We start from the raw sequence: 22,813 nt of genomic DNA on the forward strand, positions 1-22,813 counted from the left end.
GGCTCATGTTCAGTTTCTCATCGACCAACACCCCCAAGTCCTTCTCCTCAGGGCTGCTCTAAATCTCTTCTTTGCCCAACCTGTAGCTGTGCCTGGGAATGCTCCGACCCAGGTGTAGGACCTTGCACTTTGCATGGTTAAAATTCTTAAGGCTGGCATCAGCCCACCTCACAAGCGTGTCAAGGTCCCTCTGGATGGCATCCCTTCCCTCTAGCATATGAACTGAACCACACAGCTTGGTGCCATTGGCAAACAATACTCTACTGAATGTACTGCTGCAGTTTTTCTCTGATATCCCTCTTCTTGTTCTAGGGAAAAGCAGATGGCGCCACAGAAATACCTTGCTCTAGAAGATAAGTTGCGCATGGATCCTCGCCTAGCAGAGCACCTTGGTTACATCTGATTTCCCTATTCCTTCACACACCAGACACTGGGAATCAGTGATGAAGCGTGAGAGGAGCAGCCTGGAAAAACAGTATGGAAAGGTTTTCCTATCCGGCTGCAGTAAATCTTTCGCTATTATCAGATTGTTGAAGATTTTAATAAACTTGTTGCATTCCCCTATCTTTTTATTTTCTGTCTTTTAAGTCCCATCTACAGTTGCATCGGTTGTCTGTAATTCCATTATGCTTGAGAAGCCGGGCCTGAGTGAGACCTCACCTTTAAGGTCTGCTTCAGAAGCAGCTACAAATTATGCACACTGTATTGCAGGACTCCTCCAAACCTGCTCCCTAGCTGCTGACAACAAGAGGAGGATTATTTGGGAATACTGATTCTTTTCCAACAAAATAACATTTTTGCAAATTTCTAATTCTATAATTTGGTTTTGTAAGTAGCACAAGCAAAGATCTTGAACTTACAAGATCGCAACAAATGTAACAAGTCTTTGACCCTATTGAGAGATCAGACTTTGGATTTTAACATCTTTGTTTTTCTCTCTGAATGTCTCCACTCACAAATATTGGCAGACAGGGTAAAAAGCAGTAAATCCAAAAGCATTCCCAATTGAATAAATTTTAGATAATCAAGTATTTTGGTTAATTCCCCAAACTCCACAAATGGAAGTCAGTATGTGTGGCATTTATTGGTATTTATGTGAGTCCCTGAACCTGGTAGGAGACAATCCCTGATGTACTCTGTAGTATATCGAGCACTATAGACACCCAAGAGGGTTCCACCTACGGGTCCAGTCCCTCTAAGGGTCATCTTCAGTGAAGACTATACTGATTGCAGCTGGGGATGGCAGAAGCTCACTTTGCTGTGATACCTCAGAGAAAGGGACATCACCCCTGAAATAAGGCATGTACTAGAGCAGACTGAACTTCTTGGTTTATGTTAGCTGTCCATTTTCATGCAATAGATATACAAAACAGCTTTTACAGAGGAACATCCACCCCAACTGCCTGTTTTATTGCAAGAGTCATTTCTCTCCTGTGTTGTTTGTTATATTTTTAAGAGATGAACACACTGTTAAGACCAGAAGCCACTACAGCTCATTATGCCTATGCAGCTAATGGGCTGCAATGTTTGTCGCCCACCACAGCAAATGCCCAGGTCTGCTCAGGCCTCCCAGCTCCCAGTTTTGGAGCTGTGAGATGTTTCATGACAGCATGTTGTGTTCCAAGCCATCTGACAGCAGCAGCAGCCTATTTTACAGCACCACCATTTCTGACAGCACTGCACCCCTCCCTTGGCTCAGGGATTTCAGGAAAGAAAAAAAAAAAAAAAAAAGTCCAAATCAGGAAACTGTGAACTGGTGAAGGACTAAGGGACCTCAGAGAACTGGGGAAAAGGGAAACCCGAAGGTCTCTAAACAAAAAGAAAAGTGAGAAAGGGGAGGAAGAAAGGGAGGGCAGGGGGAGGAAAAAGAAGGGAGTGAAAGATAAAAAGGGGGGCAGAAAAAGGGGGAGGAAAGAAAAGAGAAGGGGAAAAAATGGGGAAAGGAAAGGGATGGCTGAGAAGATGGAAAGAAAAACGAGCAAGCAAGCCTGTGGTTACAAACTCATCAGTGTTAGTTTAACACCAGAATAAATTCATTTAGAATCCTTTTACAGCCACCAGAGACATAGCTGCTGCCAAAAATCAGTTAATGCATACTATCAAGGACTCGCATCAAAATAATTTTATTTAGTAATTGGTTTGAGAGATGGAGTAATTGGCTTGAGAGACAAGAAGGAAAGCACGGAAGTGGCATGACTGCACCCCTGCCAGGCTGAAAGCACCCGGCGTGGCTGTCCCAGGAGGAGAACCCACCCGAAGCGCCGGTGGGCCTGACTCTACGGGCAGCAAGAGGCAGAGGAGCCGGTGCCAACGTTACCTGGCAAAGAGCCCCAGAGAGAGGCCTTGTCTGTGATATCCGGCGAGGGGAACCGCCTCCTAGGGACACACGGGCCACAGCCACAGGGCACAAGCACCGGCGAGCCGCGAGCTGGAGGGCCTGGGAAGGACCTCTGGGAAGCCGCGGGCTCAGGGACCGCTGCAACTCCCCCGACGGCCGAGAAGCGGCAGCACTCAGCCCGCTCCCCGCGGGGAGCCGTAAAATGGCGGCCCTACGGAACCAGCGCGCCGCCTTGCCTCATTGGCAGTGCTTAAAAGGCTCCGCCAAGAAACTGTGCTGCGACTGGTCATCTGCCTTGCTGTCGCTATAGTGATCTCCCTTCTCTCAGCTCCTATTGGTGGAGCTGCGTGTGGAAACCTGGCAACGGCGCGGCGAGGCCCTGGCTCGCGGCCCGGCCCTGCTCTGTCTGCCGCCGCGGCGCGGCCTTCCCGCCGCTGGGCCCAGCGCGCCGGGGCCTCCCCAGCTCCTACCGGGGCCTCCCCGACTCCTACCGGGGCCTCCCCGACTCCTACCGGGGCCTCCCCGACTCCCACCGGGGCCTTTGTTTGGCCTCCAGACGGCCGGGGCAGCACGGGCGCATGGCTCTGCCGCGGTAGGACGTGGCGGCAGAGAGGCGACCCGGGTGGGCGGGCGACCCTCGCCGGTCGGAGGAAGGCCATCGGAGCGGCCTCGCCGAGCGGAGCCATGGCCGAGGCCGTCGCCACTAAGACGGCGTGGAAGCTGCGTGAGTGTGGCCGGGTGCCCGCCCGAGGGAGGGCGGGGAGGCTGCCCCAGCTGGAAGGGGGGTGGAGGAGGCGGCTTGTGATAGGAACGGCTGATCCCTGCCTCGGGTGTGGGTGCCCCTGCCTCTTCCAGCGCGCTGACTTGGACTTTATAACTTCCAGAAATCCCTTTCGAAAGCACAGCCGCACAGTGGAACAGCTTAGGGCCTCGTCGTGGCTGTTTGCAAAGGCTGACAGACTGTGTTATCCTGATGAGGTGCTGTAACGCTATCCTCATTCTGCTCCGGGTAGCCCCACATGAGTAGCGCAGTACAAGAACAACTAAGAGAGGCTTGGAATCCCCCTCAGAGCCCAGGTCACAGTGGGGAGTTGCCCCAGTCGATGTCTTGTTGGCCTGGTTGGGGCTGCCCTTCACTGCTGCTCACTTGTGACAGCAGGTGACTGAGCTCTTTGCTGCGGGAGGGGTGAGGTGAGCTCTGCAGGGCCTGTATGTCTCATCTATTGCACTTGCTTTGTAAGAGACGGTAATAGTCTGCTGGTTTACATCTCTTATTTTCCTCAGAAGGAGCAGTAAACGGTTGCTGGGTATCCATTTCTAGCTGCTTCGCTAGTCACTGATGGGTTATTCCATAGGGGCTGTTGCGGAATGCTTGGAAGCAATGGGAAGATTTCAAAAGTGTGAGCTTTAGACCAGTGATTTGGGGTCTTGAAGTTGCCTAGCAGAAATACAGTACCCTTTGCTGGTAACACATTAAGGGAGCTGAGGTAATTGACTTCTTTAATTTCCTACCTTTTAGAGCAGAAAGCCAAATTGCCATGTTAACTTTCCAGCCCTGAAACTCCTGCAGTTACAGAAAAAGGTGAAAGCTAATCAATCTCCATTCTCAAGTGGGCAGAAGTTCTTGATCTTCATTTTTTGCTACGCTCTACCCCATTTTAGCATCCTCTTTAGAGCAAGAAGCGTTTTGAACGTTAGGAGTGTTTCGGTGATGCTAATTAGGAGCTTTGTACGACTGAGCCGGTGGGTGATAGCTGGTGATGAATACTTCATTAACAAAAACCTCTGTGGGTTTAAGGAAATGGGCATTTTGCTGGGGGTTGGATGAAGCTATCTGGCCACAGCTGGCATCATCAGGCTATAACAAATGGCTTTTATGAACAGAGGGTTGAATGCTTCGGCAATGACTCTTACATGTAAAATGTGTTATTAAAAATGAGATCAAGAGGAGGGAAGCAGCAGAGGTGCTGACGCAGTGCTCTCGGCAACAACACTGAGCATCTGTCCTTTCAGTTTTAACTAGTAGGTTGCTCTGTTAATACTAATTGTACTGTTTGTTCCTTCAAGTCTTTGTATACAACCATGCTTTAGCATTGTCATATGGAAGATAGGTCTTTCAACACAATACAAGCATATTTTGCCCTTCTCATGTAATTTATGATCCAGTTACCTTTGTCATTTGAAAGGTGTTTCTCGTGTAATTTATGATCCAGTTACCTTTGTCATTTGAAAGGTGTTTCTCCAGCTGAAGTGAAAATTGTGCAGTTTTGCTTTCAAAAAAGCACTCTGAGAGCTTGAGATCAAAGTACCTGTAATTATTATTGCAGCCATCTAATATCCTTTTGGATTAGTATTGCATGTAGAATAATCAAATTGCTCCTCCCAGCAAAAACAGAGCAAAAGCTGAATTGATTGTCTTTTCACAAACAAGTTTTGTAACTATTAGGCATGCAAATCCTGTGAACTTTCAGAGAACTGTAAGAGGCAGAAATTGGTAAATACATCTGCAAAAGCTCCTCCAGAAATTTGAGTGGGTTTAAAAAACCACTGTGAAAATTGGATGTCTAAGCAAAGATGCTAGTTTATCTTCTCCTTTGCTCCTAACTTGTTTGGAATGAGGCCTCCTTAGAGCTGTGTCATTGTGAAGCCCTCTCAGTGCCAGAGCTTCCCCTCAGCCCCCAGTTTTTGAGCCATCTTTTAGTATCAGTCCCATTTGTTCTTTCGTGCCCCTTGGGATATGTGTTCATCCTTTCTTTGTCACAGTTTCACATGCTGCATTGCTAAGTTTCACCTGTGATATGCAGTGGGACAGTAGCAAAGCCTCTGCCAAAGCTGGGAGAAGGGAGCTCCACCTACCCCCACTGCTGAGTCTGGCTTTTTCTGTGTAAGGTAACAAACTACACTGCTGCTAATCTGCCAGTTCCTCTCAGGTTGGACAGTCTGCTGCTGCTTTCTAGAACAGGATTAGAAGGCTGTTCACGAGATGACTCTGGCTGCTGCGTATTCTTGCAGCTTCTCAAACACCTCTGCTTACCTAGACCCGCTTGGGATACTGAAGGTAAAGCGGCTTCTTTGAGCAGCTTGCCACAGTTGAGCAGATCTTCAAAGGCTACCGAGCTGCTGCTAGTGAGAGAAGATGCTTTTTGTAAGCCACGTGAGCACTGGAGTTGTGAAGCTTGGTCAGCAGATGTCTTACCTGCAACAGACAGAGCCAGGGAGGGCTGTTTCAAGCATGATAATAGGGTGACTTCTTATCTGAACAGTGAACTGCTGCAGCTTGTCCAGTGGAAACTGGAAAATTTTTCTGAAAGAAGAATATTTTTTTTTTGAGGGATGGGATGAAAATTGCAGTAACTGTTTGCTTTTTGTCCAGATGAGATCACAGCTCACAGCAGCAATGTATCCTCACTAGTCCTGGGCAAAACCTCAGGCCGTCTGCTGGCAACTGGAGGAGATGACTGTCGGGTCAACATATGGTCAGTCAACAAGCCCAACTGCATCATGGTAAGAACAGGCCTGTCTTCAACTTGTGGGGGATGGGAATATTAATTTTGAGGTACAGAAGGTGGGGAATGAGGGGGAAGATTGTTGGGTTGTAGCTTGTGGGACTTGTGAACAGAGTTTACAATACAAAGACTGAATTCTAGCTAAAGATAGGGACAGAATTCAGTAACTGATGAGCCCAGTGCTCCAGAGAAGGTCTGGGATGTGTGGCTGCTTCAGCTGGGCCAGTGCTTGCCCAGATAATGAATACTGTGCTTTTTGTTACAGGCTACATATAATTAAATGCAGAGTTTTGTATGAGATCGGCTAGTTTGAAAGTGCCAGCTACAGGGCCCAGTTTTATACCCTGGAGTTTGCCCTCACAGCAGGAAACATCCCCAGCAATATGTGTTCCCACCTGTCTGTAGTCACTAGTTGTCAGCGCAGAGTTGTCTGTAGGCTGGGGAAGAGTAGTGCTGGGTACAGCGTGTTAGAAAGAGCAGGATTACCCCAGTTGTCATCACTAAAGCAACCAGAAATCAGTTTAACAGGTGTCTATCCTGCATGGCATTTGCTTTGAGTGGGTGTTGTTTTTAGCCAGTGTCCCTTGTCACTTATGTAATTAACACCACAATGATGTTGCGTTATGGATGGTATTTCTCTAACCAGCGTAAATCTTGTGATGAAGCAACTGCGGAAGCAGGATCAAAGAGGCTAAAAGGAGAATGTGTCTATTTTCCCATTCATTTACTGTATAAAGAGATTGAAATGAGTGCAAAAGGAGCTGCTCACCTTTGGCAGTGCTGTGCTGCTTGCAAAGCTGTAGTCAAGCTGTGTCTTCCCAGCCCTCGGTGGTGGCATGGCAGTAGCTTGAAACTAGAGTATTGCCTTCCACGAGAAGGTTGAAGGACTGAATGTCTCTACGCATTCTGTGGGAGCAGAGAGCTGTACCTCTCCTGCGCTTCTTGGGAGTCACAGATGTTGGAAGCTGGTGTTTCTGAGAGCAGGGGGTGGCTGGAGCTGCTGAGTGTTTGTGCCATTCTTGTATATCAAAAGAATCTTGATTTTTGGGGGTTGTGCTTTATATTTTGTCCTCTGAATTTCATTTTTAGTCTTTATATTAGGATTCCATATGTTTACATATTGGGGAAGAGGATGAAGGGGAGCTTTTCAAGTAGCACTGCAGTTTGATTCCAGTTTGAGCTGTCTTACTAAGCAGTGACAGTTGCAGCAGTAGAGTATGTAGAGGATCTCATTTGCACACAAAATCCTAGAAAAGCCCCATCAGAACAGGCAGTTTCCAGCTGGTGTTCCCAGTATGTTCTGTCTTGATGTGTGTGAGAGCTAGCTGGCTTAGCTGTTTAAAAATATCTGTTAGAGGATGGAATAAGGCATAGAATATTGCTTAATTGACAAGTTAAAAGTTAGAGTAGTTGTATTGGTTTTCTAAAGCTCATTTTAAATATTCTTGTGTTCTAATTAAATACTGGCCTTTTCAAAATACCTAATTTGGAAGCTGTTTAGATGTCAAGTTATACTTCAGTAATAGCACCACATTATCAACGTGACACCCCTGCTGGCAGCAACACTGGAGCTCCTTGCTTATGGGAAGGTTTTGAAGTAGCCCTGCTTGTGCTCTTGCTTTGATTTTGTAACTGGCTCATGACACTTTGTGACGCAGTTAGAGCAAACACATTGCTGTTGTTTTTGCCCAGCATAATTGTTATAATGTAAGTGTGTGTCAATGTTGTGTGGGCATGCACACCTAATGTTTAAATACCTGTGCCTCTGTTGATGAATCTTTTCAAAAGTAGTCAGTGTACACCAGAAAGTGAGATGATATGGAAGATACATGCATGGTGCTATATGCAGTGATGGTCTTAGAGAATTATAGAATCACAGACTGATTTGTGTTGGAAGGGACCTTAAAACTCATGCAGTTCCAACCCCCTGCCGTGGCAGGGACACCTTCCAGTAGACCAGGTTGCTCGAAGCCCTGTCCAACCTGGCCTTGAACAGTGCCAGGGATGGGGCAGCCACAGCTGCTCTGGGCAGCCTGTGCCAGAGTCTTCTTCCTAAGGTGTCATCTCAATCTCTCCTCTGGCAGTTTAAAGTTGGTCTTTAGGGTGTTTTATAATAGTGGTAGCAGATGTGAGAAAAGGAGGAGTGGTGCAGGCAGGTGGTTGTAACTCATGGATAAAGACATGAACAATGCCATTATGGACAGGGCTGTGTCAGTAGCTGTTGTTGGTGACTTGTGATTTTCTTTGCAGAGCTTGACAGGCCATACGTCGCCCATTGAGAGCCTACAGGTCAATACGAATGAGAATCTCATTGTTGCAGGGTCCCAGTCAGGGTCCATTCGAGTTTGGGACCTGGAAGCTGCCAAAAGTATGTTTCCATGAGTTCTGTTAATGCATGCTTTTTATAACATCCTTATGCTTAATACATATGGTAATCCAAAAGGTTCCTAGCTTATGAAGGAGCAGGAGCCTGGCATTGCTTTCATCTTAATTTCCATCCTTAGAGAGCTTTTGTGCACTTCCTGCTGAGGCTGTAGAGCTGTGCATGCACACTCAAGCAGAAATTTGTACATGTATTGTGGAGACTGATCCAAGGAACTAGTTTCTAGCACTGACTCAAGTGTGTTGAGATTTATATCCCAGATGAGTTTCCATGCATGTGTAGAGTAACTAGCATATAGAATTTGTATTTAGACTCTGAGCTTAAAATTGATTTTTGGATCCATTTAAGGTTGACAAATTGGAAGTTTTAAGTATATTAGATTCTGACAAGTACAGGAATCCCTCACTTACTGACCCCTTGTTCTCATTCTTAGGTTCTAACTTTTCCTTTTTTTCCTCAGCTGATTCTTCTCCAGTTCTTGCATGAAAGACGTCGTTTTTAATAAGTCATAAAAGCCATGAGCTCATCGAGCTCTGATCCTTTAAAGGCCAACTGTTGACTCATGCTTTATTTATTGCATTTTTCTCAAATCCTAGAACAAGTTTGCAAAGGAATCATGCATCTCTTGAGTGCATTCTAGGAGAAATCCGTAAAATGACTGTTTCTTATAGGTTGCTATTTGTTCATAGAAAGAGTATGTAATGAAGATAGACTTTCACTGGCTGAGCTAAGAAGGCAGATAGCAGGTGGCATAAATAATAAAAACTGCTCATGCAATTCGGACAGTTAAAGTCAGTTGTTCAGTAATAAACTAGTTTGGCTCTGCGAGTGCAGAGTAGCTGAGCCGGCTGAATTTATTAGGACACCTATGAGCCAGTGTCTGTGCAAATGACCACTCTGGCTCAGTTCATTTCTGCTGGGGGAGTCATCAGACTGTTCCAGATGACAGGTGATGGAGAGAGGTTGTCCTTGTTATTATCTGTGCAATTTTTCTTCCTCAAAGGTGAGTCTCTGCTTTCAGAGATATGGTGTTCCAGTTCTACTGGTCCTTTCTGGTTTCCAGAATTAGAAGGGATGTTTACTGGGTTGATAACTTGCTGAAACCCTGCGATCATTCCTCTCTCTCTTGCTTCTCAGCTGTTCTTTCCCAGTCTTTGGAATGCTTTTTGCAAGGAGCAATTGAAGAAGTCCAGGGAGAATATTGGAACCTAAGAGATGGAAGTCAGGCTTGTGCCTGGATGGGAGTGCAGAGTCCTGGAAAGGGTCTTTCCAAACAATGCAGGCAACCAAATGTCCCTTTCACTTCCTAACTAAAACTTTTGTCCCCTCCCTTACCTTGTTTTGCTCTCAGTGTAACAGGTGGGAAGATAAGCTGCCTCAGAAGTGGCTTTTCAGTTTTATTTTCATCATGGAGGCCTCCGGAGTTTTATTCATACTTTCCACACACAGGACTTTCATTAGGATCATTGGACATGGACCCTCTATTGCTGTTTCTTTGCATTGCAAGGGCAAGGTCGGAAACATTTCCATAAAATAATGTATACAATATGCAACTTGTCTAATGTATGTTGCATTAGCTTGTGCTTAATGTATGGCTAAACTTCTGCATGGTGTCTGGGGGAAATGATACCTAAATATTTGCTCCCTATTCCTTCTTGCTCTGCTGCTTCTTTTCCCAGTTCTTCGATCCTTACTTGGTCACAAAGCAAGTATCTGCAGCCTTGATTTCCATCCTTATGGAAGCATTGTGGCATCTGGCTCTTTGGACACAGACATTAAGGTAAAACACATATTCTCCTAGAGGTTGCCCTCTTTACTTGCAGTATGTCTATTTTGAAAAGTGCCAGAATGTGCTTTGTGCCAAGCTGTTGGTAGGTGCTGCACATCATCATTTCCATGTGTGTGGGCAGGCGGATCTGTGAGTGCTTGTGAAATCTATGCGTATGTGTTTGCAAAGACAGTGGGACTCCTGTGCTGTGGAATGTGGCTCATGGTGCCAGCCAAGTGCTGGTGTCACCAAGCACAGATGTCCTGATTGCTGTGGATTGCATCTGCTTCATCATGCTCATCCTAGACTGTAGGAACCAAGCTTCTGTAGTAAGAAATACCTTATAGAAGTGATTCTCACTTGGGGAATTGAGTTAGGAAATACCCCTAAAGGAAACAGGGGTTCAACAACCCCTTCAGTGTTTTCATTCTGTAGTGTCATATCAGCTTGGTTACTGGGAGAGCTCTTGTTACCGGACTCCTGGGCTACCTGCATACTGGTCTAAATATATCTTTTGTTTGCTTTTCTTCCATGTAGCTTTGGGATATGAGGAAAAAAAACTGTGTCTTCAGGTACAAGGTAAAATGCTTCATTAGTTTTCAGGCAAAGAGTGGGGAAAGATTTCTACTGAGAATTTGTGAACAAACTTTAAAGTGATTATGTGCAATTAATTCCCTAGTTTTCCAGTATGAAAATAAGATCTGCACAATTTGTGAAGTGGCCTGGCAAACCTCTGCAGGCCATTGTGAGCTGCATGGGAACATGAAATGGACATCATAGGAGTTAAAGTACTCTATTTTGTTTGCTTTAGTGTGGGGTGGAGAGCATCCATGAGTGTTACTTATACTGTGACTGGTATTACCATGCAAGTCCCCCTGCACCAGGATGGTTCTATTCTTGGGGCGTTTTTCAACCCAAAGGACTTGCTGTATATTTTTTAATTTAGAAAACAGTTTAGTAGAACAACATTTCTGTGTGACTACCCATAAATCTGTGTAATTTTAAATTGTTTCTGAATAAGTCAGATCTGTATTTACCATGCTCAAAGTGTTGCCAGAAGTGTCCACACTCATTTAGTATGGGTGAGTGTTCAGTGTTCTGCCAGCTGTGGACTCTGTGAAACAGTCAGTTGATTTTATTGTATTGCATAGAATTAAAAGCCAGAATTCCTTCAAAAGAAAGGGTAAAAAAAAAAAAAAAGATTAAAATACTATTTGTTGTTCTCATTTCAGGGCCACACAGAAGCAGTTCGATGTCTCCGCTTTAGTCCTGATGGGAAGTGGTTAGCCTCTGCTGCTGATGATCACACTGTGAAGGTGATTTACTGTGACACCTGCATGTGCTTGTGGTGCATAGGAATGCTGGGATCATCTTTTACCAGGCATTACCAGCACTCACTCATAAACACTTTTAGTTAATTAAGCAGCTGACTGAGCCCTGTGACTTTGCAAGAACCAGTCTGTTTAAGAGGATCATGTCCAGTGGCCCACAACATCCAGAAGAGAGCTGTGTGTTGCAGTGCACTTATCCAGCAGACATCTTGGCACTATGCACATGAAAATTCAAGTTTTGGTGATGGTGCAAGTTGTGAGACATGAATATTGGCCTCGGTTGTCTCAATAGTTGTTACAGAATGAGTTGCCCACAGCACATTACTTCACCATACCAGTTTCTGCTCTGCTCAATGAATTCACTAGGAGTGTATTATCATAGGTAGGTTTGGGTTGGAAGAGCCCTTGAGTTTCATCCAGTTCCAACCCCCAGCCACGGGCAGGGACACCTTCCAATAGACCAGATTGCTACAAGCCCTGTCCAACCTGGCTTTGAACACTGTCAGGGATGGGGCAGCCACAGCTTCTCTGGGCAGCCTGTGCCAGGGCCTCACCACCCTCACAGGGAAGAACTTCTTATATCCAACCTAAATCTCACCCTTTTTCAGTTTAAACCAATCACCCCTTATGCTATCACTACAGTCCCTGATGAAGAGTCCCCTCTCCTGCATCTTTGTAACCCCCTTCAGATACTGGAAGGCTGCGCTGAGGTCTCCCTGCAGCCTCGCTTGGCTGAACAGCCCAAATTTTCTCAGCTTATTTCCATATCATATACATTGCACATGATTATCTGTCTGAAAATTGCTGTTGGGACTGAGCAGAGAAAGAATTCAGAAAAGTATCAAGTGAAACAGTGACTTCAGTTGTTTCAGGTGTAGTATGGAGGACTGTGGGCAAAGGACTGTTTTTTGTTTTCAGCTTCACGTGAAATAACCTGATCAGTCGTTTCACTCTGGATTTTTCAATGGTGGCTAATGCTAAGGGATTCAGAACTTTGGGCTTTCTGTCTGCTTTTGAGATATAATCTGTGGGGACAGGTGAATCTGCTGTATTTTATGCCAATCTCTAAATATAAACCAGAAACTTCTAGAGGACAAATGAAATGAAAAAATTAGAAGAATATGCCAAGGGGAAAAAAAAAGCCACAAAAAACCCAGACAAAAAGCACATTCAAATGACTGGGATTGTACTCCTTCCCTGATCACTGAGTCTATTCCTGAAGGGGAAGAAGCATTAGAAGGTTGTGAGTACAAGGAAACCTGAAGCGTATTGGAATTCTCTAACATGAAGTCCTTTCAAGAGTCTCTGTTCTTTCTTTCTTCCAGCTGTGGGATCTGGTGGCTGGGAAGCTAGTGTTTGAATTTACAGAACATACTGGCCCAGTAAATGTTGTTGAATTCCATCCCAATGAATACCTTTTGGCGTCTCGTAGCTCTGACAGGTATGTAAAGGGGGAGGGAGAAAGAAGGGAATAGTGTATGTCTGTTCCCTTTCCTGATGCCTGTCTTTTAGCAATGTGGAAAATAGGAATGTCACAGAACTTAAACATGCCACTGCAAGAGCCTGACATCTAGCCAGCAGCACATCACATCTGTGATGTGAAGCACATGAAGGTCTTGTCTTCTCATGCAAAATTGGTGTCCCTCTCTACCACACCAGAAAACAATGCTGTAGCCTCCAGCCTCTCACTAGGCCAGCTGACATCCTGAACAGCCAGCAGTCCTGCTTGGTTAGCAGGCTGTCCTCTTAGTTCTGGCAGCAATAAATACCTATTCATGTCTAGAGCCTCTAAGCATCTGTGGCTCTATTATGGATCTTAGCTGGACTGGCCTGGGCAGGGTCATTATACGTGCATGATGGCAAAAGCAGTTTGTGCATTATTTCAATTCTGGATCCTACTGCAGATCTCTAGAGGGATGAGTGATTATTTTTATTCTGTTCTGTGTACAGGACTGTTCGGTTCTGGGACTTAGAGAAGTTTCAAGTAGTGAGCTGTATTGAAGAGGAGGCTACTCCCGTCAGGTATATTAAATTCCTACTGCAATGTCCAAGGCAGAGACTGAAGTGTGGGTAAGGGGAGGATTTCCTGAAAGAGACTTTACGGGGGAGAAGTTTGGGCTGCTGGAGATGTTGCCCAGGCCCGCCAGGTTGCACATCTGAATACCAGACTGGTAGGCTTATTGTTAGACACATAGCTGGAGGTGCTTAATGAAGACAGGGGTACAGCCCTAGGGTCACTGTGAGAAGGTTGGAAGATTGCGTGTGCCTAATTTTCCACCTGCCTTCCTCCCAGGTGTGTGCTTTTCAACCCAGATGGCTGCTGCTTGTATAGTGGCTTCCAGGATTCACTGCGTGTGTACGGCTGGGAGCCAGAGCGCTGTTTTGATGTGGTCTTGGTGAACTGGGGAAAAGTAGCTGATTTATCTGTTCGCAACAACCAGCTGGTAAGCCACTGCTCCTGAGGAGGGGGCAGGCAGCTGCAAAAGATGAGATAAACTCCTCCTGCCTTCCTTTCAAGCCTTAAAGGTTCTATCAGACTGTAAGCAGCCAGGGCTTGCCACATGCCTAGCACTTAGACAAAGATTATGTGCTTTTGTGTTGAGCAGTGTCGTGCTCCACTTTGTCTCTCTGGCTTCTGGATGAAAGAACTGGGGCTTGGTTTGACCAGTATTTAGAAACTATGCTTGTCAAAAGTCTTACTACAGCCTTTTGTAAAAACCTGGCAGCTTCAAATTGAAAAAGCCAAAGCAGCTAAGTGGGAAATTCTCAAACAGTTGTGCAGGGTCACTGTGTTATGCCTGCTCTGAAAAAGGCTCAGGGTGTGCGCTATGTTCCCTGGTGAGTTACCTTGGTCTTTTGTCTCTGCAGATAGGTGTTTCCTTTGCACAAAGCACAGTCTCTTCCTTTGTTGTGGATCTCAGCAGAGTCACGAAGTCAGATTCTATTCCTCATGGGCTAATCAGGGATGATGAGCCTCTTGTGCCACCTACCCCCACGGGGTCCTCCTTTCGCCGCATCTATGACAGACCCTCAACTAGCTGCAGCAAGCCACAAAGGTAGGGAATCTGCTAGCTTGTTGTATTTCAAGATTTTAAGGAAACGTAAGAAAAGCTTAGTGCTTTCTCTTTGACAGCATCTCTTTTTCCACAGTAGAGTGAAGCATAACTCAGAGAGTGAGAGGCGCAGTCCCAGCAGTGAAGACGATCGGGATGAGAAGGAATCAAAGGCTGAGATCCAGAACCCAGAGGATTACAATGAGATCTTCCAGCCCAAGAATGCTATATGTTAGTACCAAGGTTTATTGTGCTATTGAGTAGTGTTTGTACTAGCACTGTAGGTGCTAAACTGGTTCAGTAGAAGTGAGCTTTGGCTTACTATCATAGAGGCTTTGTCTGTGACTGGGAGAATTTAGGAAATGTTTTTTTTGGATGCTAAACCACAGATGATGTTGGTGAGCTCTAGGAGGCAGCACCTTTACTGGGTACAGTGATGTCTGGTCAAAGCCTGTCTCAGAATCCAGAGCTCCACTGTAAGCATAGATTCACAGCCTGATTTGGATTGGAAGGGACCTTAAAGCTCATCCAGTTCCAACCCCTGCCACAGGCAGGAACACCTTCTACTAGACCAGGTTGCTCCAAGCCCTGTCTAGCCTGGTCTTGAACACTGCTGGGGATGGGGCAGCCACAACAGCAAAGCATGCTGCCTTCTTGTTTTGATTAGGGAGGACTACTGTGTTACAGGATCTTTATTAGCTTAGAATTGTGCTATCTATAAAATCAGCAGCCTCCGTTAAAGAAGGAAAGACAAAATCTTTTGTTAAAGCAGAAGTAGCTGTTTAGGAAGCATAGTGCAAGGCCTGTGCCATTTTTATGTGAATGTGAAAAATTAGGTACTCCTTTTAAGGAATTAATAATCATTATTTGGATTTACTTATGTAAATCAATTTAGCAGGTGGTGATTTTTTTAATATTTTTTTTTTCTCTCATGCAATTTATTATGACAGTGCCTTTTCTTGTGCTTCACATCTCTTCAGCAGCAATGAACTACATGGATCGGTTTTTTATCTCCCATCCATGAAGGCTGAAAGCCTTTGGCTAAACTCAACAATAGCATCACGATCTGAAGGAGATAACTCTGCTTGTCATATTGCTGATTACCCAAATGTGTGGAGTTTTGGAGGCCTCCCAGCTCCAAGGTTGACTTATCGCTGATCTGTAGCCTTGGATACTTCTTTGTTTGTTTATTCTGTTCCCTGTCTCTCTAGGTCGCACTCCTCCTCGGAACAGTGAGCCCTTTCCAGCCCCCCCTGAGGATGGTGAGTATGAAAACAGCCCCTTAGGGAGAATGGGGTTAATGACCCTTAAAGGTGGGAGAGCTCCACATCTGCAGGAAAGACAACGTGTAATCCAGCTGTACAGAAACTTTGCTATGAACTTCTCTTGAAAGGAACAATCAGTTTCTGCTTTCTCACTTCTTTCCCTCTTTGTAGAGCCCATAGCTGCAAAGGAAGCAATGAAGCCCACCCGAGCTCTGGATGTCCAGACATTGTTGCCAAAGCAAGAACTTGTATGTACTGTTTGATCTGTTAACAGCTGTTCATACTCCCACTGTGAAAGATACGTGAGTGCTAGAGACTTCACAGTTTCTAAGGAAGCCGATTCCTCTACTGAAGAGCAGTAAAAGTGCAGCTTCAGGCTTTGTCCTGCCCTAAGTCTTGCCTGATCAGTAGGATCGAAGGCCAAGCCTCCAAAAGGCAATGACTCTATAGCTTCTGTTCACTTCTTGCACTTGCAGTGGTGTTTCTGCTTGTATCTCAAAAGGGGGGCAATCTGAAGATGACCAAGTGCAGGATACATTATCCTGGCTTCTCTCTCAGCCTTCAGGCTGGCTACAGCCTCTTACCCTGATTTTAGATACCAGTGGCAGCACTTAGCACTTCTGCTGGGACATCTCTCTGTTCTTTGCAAATCTTAATTACATCTTAGTATGTACCTGAGATATTTTGTTGCCTCTTTAAACTGTCCTAGTAAATTGGAGACTGCTTCTGCCTTAGGACCCTGCTGTGAGAGGAATGCAGGTCAGGAAAAAAAAGGCATCAGGCTAGGGCCAGACTGCTGCTGCTAGAGCTTTTATCCTAATTTCTTCTGCAGCCTAATCCAGTCCAGAGGCCACCAATTGCCTCTTCAGCTGCTTTGACCAGAGCAGAGCCGTTGGTGATTCCTGCAGCCAGAAATGAGCCCATTGGCCTGAAAGCGTCTGACTTTTTACCAGTAAGTATCTCTGGACAAAAGAAAAGTTTCTGGCTGGTGTCTGTTTTGGGTGGCATCAGAAAGGGGGTTCTCTGACGTGCAAGTATACTGGGTGCTTTCTGCAGCCTGCAGTCCTCAGTACTGAATGAGACCATGTTACTTCCTGCTCATCCTCTGTCCACTTGGTGCCTTTCCAGCCTCCCAGCTCTTCTAACATGCAGTTCCTGTGGAATCAGCACCTCCAGATTGCTGGACACAGCCCCCATTGCGATTGACAGCAGGCTGATACGAACACAGAAGCATTGATCCGCACTCAAAGAATGTGTTATCAAAGCAGAGAGCTAGGGATAGGGCTTAGACACTGAACAATTCCACATGCTAGACAGTGATTAATTTAGAATATTGGTGTCTGCCCTTACACATACATAATTATTTCATAGCAATTTTTGCCTCTTGGAGGCCTCTTGGCCTCTCTTGGGGAGGATATTTCCTGTCCTGAAAATGGAGAAGGACTAGAGGATCCTCATGAATTCAAACTCGAAATGTGAGCAAAGGAAGTGGTGGTTCCAGCAGGACTTAGCAGGAATCAAACTGAGAGGCTAATAAATGGTGTGAGATTTATAATTGTAATACATTCAGCTGAATGTTTCACATGAAAAATCAGGCGTGTGTGAAAATATTTCTTCATTAAAATATGTTGGTTTTGGAAACCTCCTTTTAATTCACTTCTTTTTAAGTTTTGAGAGTTTCTTCAAAGCTTAAAACATATTTGTGTCTGATGTAGTAGAAAAGGCAGAGGAGAAGTAACTTGGAACAAATTGAGCATTTCAGTTTCAAAATGGCTTTAAAACAATCTTGAAGGAAGTCAGTACTTGCTGGGACTCTGTACACCAAAACCAACTCTCACCTATGCCAGGGAAAGCTCCTACCTTTCTGTGCCACCTTTCTCTATTATTGCTGCTCCATTGGTGTGTACTTTCAGGCGGTGAAAAACCAAAGCCAGACAGAGCTTGTGGATGAGGAAGCCATTTCCCAGATCAGGAAAGGCCACGAGACCATGTGTGTGGTTCTCACCAGTCGCCACAAGAATCTGGACGCTGTGCAGGCTGTGTGGAGCTCCAGTGATATCAAGGCAAGGATGTGGAGATTCCTAAGGCCTGTGAGGCTTGCTCATCCTGGAGAAGAGAAGATTCCGGGGAGACCTTAGTGCAGCTTCCAGTGCCTAAAGGGGCTACGAGAAAATGGGAGAGGGGCTTTGGACAGGGGTCTGTAAGGACAGGACAAGTGGGAATGGCTTTAACTTGACAGAGTTCCCAAGATTTCTTCTTGGGAAGAAGTTCTTCCGTGTGAGGGTGCTGAGGCCCTGGCACAGGTTGCCCAGAGAAGCTGTGGCTGCCCCATCCCTGGCAGTGCTCAAGGCCAGGTTGCACAGGACATGGAGCAACCTGGTCTAGTGGAAGGTGTCCCTTCCAGTGGCAAGGGGTTGGAACTGGATGAGCTTTAAAGGCTTTTCCAACCCAAACCAGTCTGTGTTTCCATGTGATGGGACCAGCTGAACAGCTCTTCTGGCTTGTGGGGAAACAGTTCTGCCTCTTGCACAAAATGCAGGGTCTTACAGCTTTTGTCCCCAGGCATAGTGCTGCTGTGTCCCACCTGCACTTGAATGGTCACAAAGAAACATGGAAGAAACTTTCTCACAAGAGAGTTGTCTTCTCTGCTAGTGAACACATTTCCTCTACCTTGTTTTTGAAAAGCTATACTTGATACTAATTGCACTAGCCTAGCCAGTTTGAGCTTTGTACTTGGTGACTTCTTCCCCTTCTCTCCCAGAACTCTGTGGACTCTGCAGTGGCAATCAATGATCTGTCTGTTGTCGTGGACCTCTTGAATATTGTCAACCAAAAACCGTGAGTCCTGGGTAGGGGCAGCCCCTGGGATACCCAAGAGGCACCTGGCTTGGTGTCAGGAGCGCTGCTTTGTACCTGCCTTGTATCCAGTGGGCAATGACAGCATGAAGTGCATGTGCTTGTAGTCAGATCTTCAGGTCTGCAGCACCAGAGACAGCTGGAGATGCATGGGGCCCTTGCGGTGAGCAAATGGTGCCTCACTTAGAGCTTCATAAAGTGGCTGTTGGATCAAAATAAGTCGAAACCTTCCATTTCCCATCACAAGGGGGAGTCAGTGAACTTGCTCAGTAAACTTGAATGTTGCTGCCTGGGCTTTTTTTGCCGGAAAGCATTATTTGTGTCAACTCAGTTTTGTAAAGCCTCAGAATCCTGTCTCAGCTTGTTTTCTTTTCTTTTCAGGTCTCTCTGGAAGCTGGATTTGTGTGCTATAGTCCTGCCACAGGTAGAAAAACTACTCCAAAGTAAATATGAAAGGTGAGGCCCCAAAAACATGATGTGTTGGGGGAGAAGGTGGAGATACTCCTAGAATTGCTCCTCTGCATGTTTTGTAGCTGAAAGAACATCCTGAAAAATCACAGCAGATACAGTATAATGCCAATACAACAACTGGAAAAGGGCAATGGAGTTGCTAAGTATGTGGGGGAAGAGTTATGGAAAGTCTGCATGGGCAGGAAGAGCAGGATATTGAGATTTGGAGTAGGTGTGTTGTATTGAAGGCCGCTCTGGCAGCCAGGAGGGGTCACATCCATGTAGAGCAGGTGGGCTCTGCACACAGATAGGAATGAGATTGTTGATGTGGAGGAAGAGGAGTGAAATCCTGCATGGGGGTCACTTGAATTGCTTTGAACTTTGTTAGATGGCAAAAAATTTGCAGCCTCTCTTAAGATGGAGTGTCTGCCATTCCAGGTCCCCTCAGCAGGACACCTCTGCTCTTGAGCAGAAAGGTTTTGCTTAGCGGAGAATATGCCAGGACCTTTTAAAAGGACTCACTTTGTCAGTCTTGACTCAGACCAAAATGTATGGGTATTTGGCCGGTGCTCTCCTTACCAGGTTACAGGTGGTGAGTGGGGGTTTGATTGAGTGGATTGTCCCCAGTGACTGGATGTGAGTGACAGCTGTGTGCTGGGAGGACAGGAATGAAACTCAAGTGGGACCCGATTCTTTTTTTTTTTTCTAGTTACGTGCAGACTGGCTGCACCTCCCTGAAACTCATTCTCCAGAGATTCCTGCCACTGATCACAGACATCCTCGGTGCACCACCTTCTGTTGGAGTGGACATCACCAGGGAGGAAAGGTGAGGCACTTACCTCCTCCACTTGCTCCCTTTTTTGACCCAGCCTTTCTCTTAGGTGAGCTTTGCTCCTTGTCATTGAGGCTTTGATACTAGACTGGGCATGCCTGCCCTTTTGTCTGTCAACACCAAAAGCTCCTGCTGTGAGAAAAGACCAAGGACTGCTTTTCTGTCTGTCACTGCGTATTGAGTCATACCTGAGCAAATCGTGAGTATGTCAGGAGTAAAACCACCCTGTGGCTTCACTCTCTACCTTGTAAGACACATGAGTTGTCAGCTGGACACTGGATTTCCAGTTCATTCACAGGATAGCCCTGCTCTGAGAATTCGCCCTCTGAAAACAACACCTCCTTCCTCCCTGGACTTTACTGCCAAAGGGGAAAGGAGTAGTAAAAGAGTCCTTATGTGGATGCCATTCTCCTGTGTCATCAGGATGTGGGCTGAATACATAGTGTTTCTGCAGAGCCGTGCCCACATTTTAGCCTCTTCCAGGCCATTTGCAGGGCTTGTGTTTTCTCGCCTGCTTATATTGCATCTTTTGCACTGCAGGAACAAGCACCTTCTCTTCAGCAGCTGAGGATTCATGCTGTGTCTGCTCTCTGGCTTTTGCAGGCTCCATAAATGCAAGCTGTGCTACAGGCAGCTGAAAAACATCAGCAGCATCATTAAGAACAAGTCTGGGCTCAGCGGCCGCCATGGTAGTACCTTTCGGGAACTGCACCTCCTCATGGCTGTCCTGGAGTGACAGCCACCACCTTCCCATGTGCAAATGAAGGTGGCCAAGCTCCCCTTGGTCTGGCTGGATTTCACCTCTCTCCATGTGTCCATCTTTGCCCCGCACAGCACATTAGGGAAGTGGGATCTCACTGGCTGGTTGCCTGCCTAGCCTGGGTGCCTTTACAGGCTGGATGGAGGACCTGAGTGGAGAGACATCTGTGCTGCATGAGGGGACTTGCCTGGTGGAGGGCCCCACAAAGTCCTGTAGGGAGGCAGCTTCATTTCCTCTTTTCATCTCAGCATCAAGCTGTCGGCTACTCCATCTCTGTGTGATGGCCTTTTGCTGATGGCATCACTGTCACATCGTCACCCATGTGTGCTGTTGGCTTACTGGCTCTATGGGTTGGGGCTGGCTGGCCCCAGTCTCTCTGTGCATTGTGCTGCCCAGAACAGCCTGATGGGGGTTGGAGTGTCCTTTCTCTACAGAAGGACTTCACCTGCCCTGTGGGACTGGCCGTTTGGGCTTCCTTCATCAAACATGAGCCAGGACACCAAGACTCCATGCCTGGGGTAGCTTCAAGGACTTGTATGAAGAGGAGGCTGCCTCTTGGCTTCTCAGAAAGCCCTGCTGGCACCCTGGGCTGCACAACGTTAATACTATCAGAATTGCTGGTAACTGAGGTCTACCTGGAGGAGTTAAAATATGTGACTTAAACAGGACTTCTCATACTTTTACATTTGGGGATAAGGATTTAGGAGGGCTGAGAAACAGAGGCATGTGGACTAATGTCTTTTTATATCCACTGGACTGCTATTTTTCCTTCAATAAATGTCTGTCAGAACCTTTCTGTCCCTCTTTCTTTCCAGTGCAGAAAGAGGTTCCTGTTGGTGCTTCCCTTGCTTCTCCCAGCCTGTCTCCTATTTTGTTATACACTGGAGTTTGTTCTCCAGGAAACTGTAACTTATAATGGAGTTTATTAAAAGATTTGTAACTCTTTTTTTGTAAGAAGTTGTGTTAAATGCCTGGATCTCTTGAAGCCCTGTTCACCTTGTCAGGCCTCCTGGCTGGGAGTGTCCAGGGAAAGAAAGCAGGGCTCTGCTCCCTGTGTCTCATGGGGAAGCCAGCCTTCTCACCATTCTTGTTGGGAGGCTGGGGTGAGTAAGTGGATGTGGTGAGCAAGCTGGAGAGGCAGCACTGGCTGGGTTTCACTTGCTGAAAGCCTGGGGGAGGTTTCACTCTGCTGGCTATTCCCAGCCCAGAGAAGAATGTCATTATTTGTGACTTGTCCTTCCCCCTGGCCTCATGCAGATGTCTTCTTCCCACCTGAGCTCCAGCAGGTCTCAGTGCAGCAGCAGGAGTTTGTATGGTTTTCTGTGAAGTCCTGAGCTAGGTGGTGGTGTTTGGGGGCGTAGGATACTGGTTTGGGTTCGGATAGTGGGGCCAGCAGGAATCATGAAGTCCCAGACTGGTGTGGGTTGGAAGGGACCTTAAAGCTCATCCAGTTCCAAACCCTGCCGTGAGCAGAGACACCTTCCACTAGAGCAGGTTGCTCCAAGCCCGTCCAACCTGGCCTTGAACACTGCCAGGGATGGGGCAGCCACAGCTTCTCTGGGCAACCTGTGCCAGGGCCTCAGCACCCTCACAGGGAAGAACTTCTGCCTGAGAGCTCATCTCAGTCTCCCCTCTGTCAGGTTAAAGCCATTCCCCCTTGTCTTGTCCCTACAGGCCCTTGTCCAAAGCCCCTCTCCAGGTTTCTTGTAGCCCCTTTGGGCACTGGAGCTGCTCTAAGGTCTCCCTTTAAGGAGCCTTCTCTTCTCCAGGCTGAAACAGCCCAGCTCTCTCAGCCTGGCTCCAGAGCAGAGCTGCTCCAGCCCTTGCAGCATCTCCATGGCCTCCTCTGGACTCACTCCCAACAGCTCCACATCCCTCTTGTGTTGTTGCCCCAGGGCTGGACACAGGACTGCAGGGGGCGTCTCCCCAGAGCACAGTAGAGGAGGAGAATCCCCTCCCTAACCTGCTGCTCATGCTCTGGGGATGCAGCCCAGCACTCGGGGATCTGGGCTCAAGCTCACACTGAAGCTGGGTCATGAGCTTCTCATCACCCAACACCCCAAGTCCTCCTCAGGCCTGCTCCATCCTGTCTCCTGCAGCCTGTGTTTGTGATGAAGATTGCCCAAACCCATGTGTAGAACCTTGGCCTTGTTGAATTTCATGAGCTTTGTATGGTTGAGCAAAAAAAAAAAAAAGCTAAAGCCAATCCCAATCTTGCTGATACTTCACCCAAACGTGGTCAAGATTTGGGAGTAAGGAGGAATGTCCTGC

At 46.6% G+C, this 22,813-nt stretch overlaps 2 protein-coding genes and 1 long non-coding RNA gene across 10 annotated transcripts in view; 2 read left to right on the top strand and 1 right to left on the bottom strand.

Annotated features, from left to right (window-relative positions):
* Window positions 1-564, top strand: part of DRC7 (dynein regulatory complex subunit 7) — a 16,888-nt gene extending 16,324 nt beyond the window's left edge. For all 6 annotated transcript variants that reach the window (XM_065661468.1, XM_065661471.1, XM_065661472.1 and 3 more), the window contains one exon: window positions 313-564. In XM_065661468.1, coding sequence (XP_065517540.1) covers window positions 313-403 — 91 coding nt within the window. In that variant the 3' untranslated portion in view covers window positions 404-564. The remainder of the gene's footprint in view (window positions 1-312) is intronic.
* The window catches only part of LOC136004711 (uncharacterized), a 5,166-nt gene extending 2,338 nt beyond the window's left edge, over window positions 1-2,828 (bottom strand). The window contains exon 1 of the long non-coding RNA XR_010608578.1: window positions 2,318-2,828. This is a non-coding gene — a long non-coding RNA (uncharacterized LOC136004711). The remainder of the gene's footprint in view (window positions 1-2,317) is intronic.
* Window positions 2,600-21,499, top strand: KATNB1 (katanin regulatory subunit B1). 3 transcript variants are annotated; one of them, XM_065661483.1, is made up of 19 exons: window positions 2,600-3,062; window positions 5,712-5,842; window positions 8,095-8,212; window positions 9,907-10,007; window positions 10,533-10,574; window positions 11,228-11,311; window positions 12,652-12,767; window positions 13,277-13,348; window positions 13,620-13,770; window positions 14,195-14,382; window positions 14,480-14,610; window positions 15,591-15,641; window positions 15,816-15,892; window positions 16,477-16,596; window positions 17,558-17,707; window positions 18,406-18,482; window positions 18,882-18,956; window positions 19,660-19,776; window positions 20,386-21,499. In XM_065661483.1, the coding sequence occupies exons 1-19, from the start codon at window positions 3,023-3,025 to the stop codon at window positions 20,516-20,518; spliced, it is 1,974 nt and encodes a 657-aa protein (XP_065517555.1). In that variant the 5' UTR covers window positions 2,600-3,022; the 3' UTR covers window positions 20,519-21,499. The 3 variants fall into 3 exon arrangements, 2 of the variants coding, with proteins under 2 accessions (XP_065517555.1, XP_065517554.1); XR_010608577.1 differs by having other exon boundaries at window positions 2,602-3,062; window positions 14,477-14,610; window positions 19,660-19,981; window positions 20,386-20,475; XM_065661482.1 differs by having other exon boundaries at window positions 2,603-3,062; window positions 14,477-14,610.
* The last annotated feature ends 1,314 nt before the right edge of the window (window positions 21,500-22,813 follow it).

The sequence above is a fragment of the Lathamus discolor genome, chromosome Z (assembly GCF_037157495.1).
Source record: "Lathamus discolor isolate bLatDis1 chromosome Z, bLatDis1.hap1, whole genome shotgun sequence".
Lineage (NCBI taxonomy): Eukaryota > Metazoa > Chordata > Aves > Psittaciformes > Psittacidae > Lathamus > Lathamus discolor.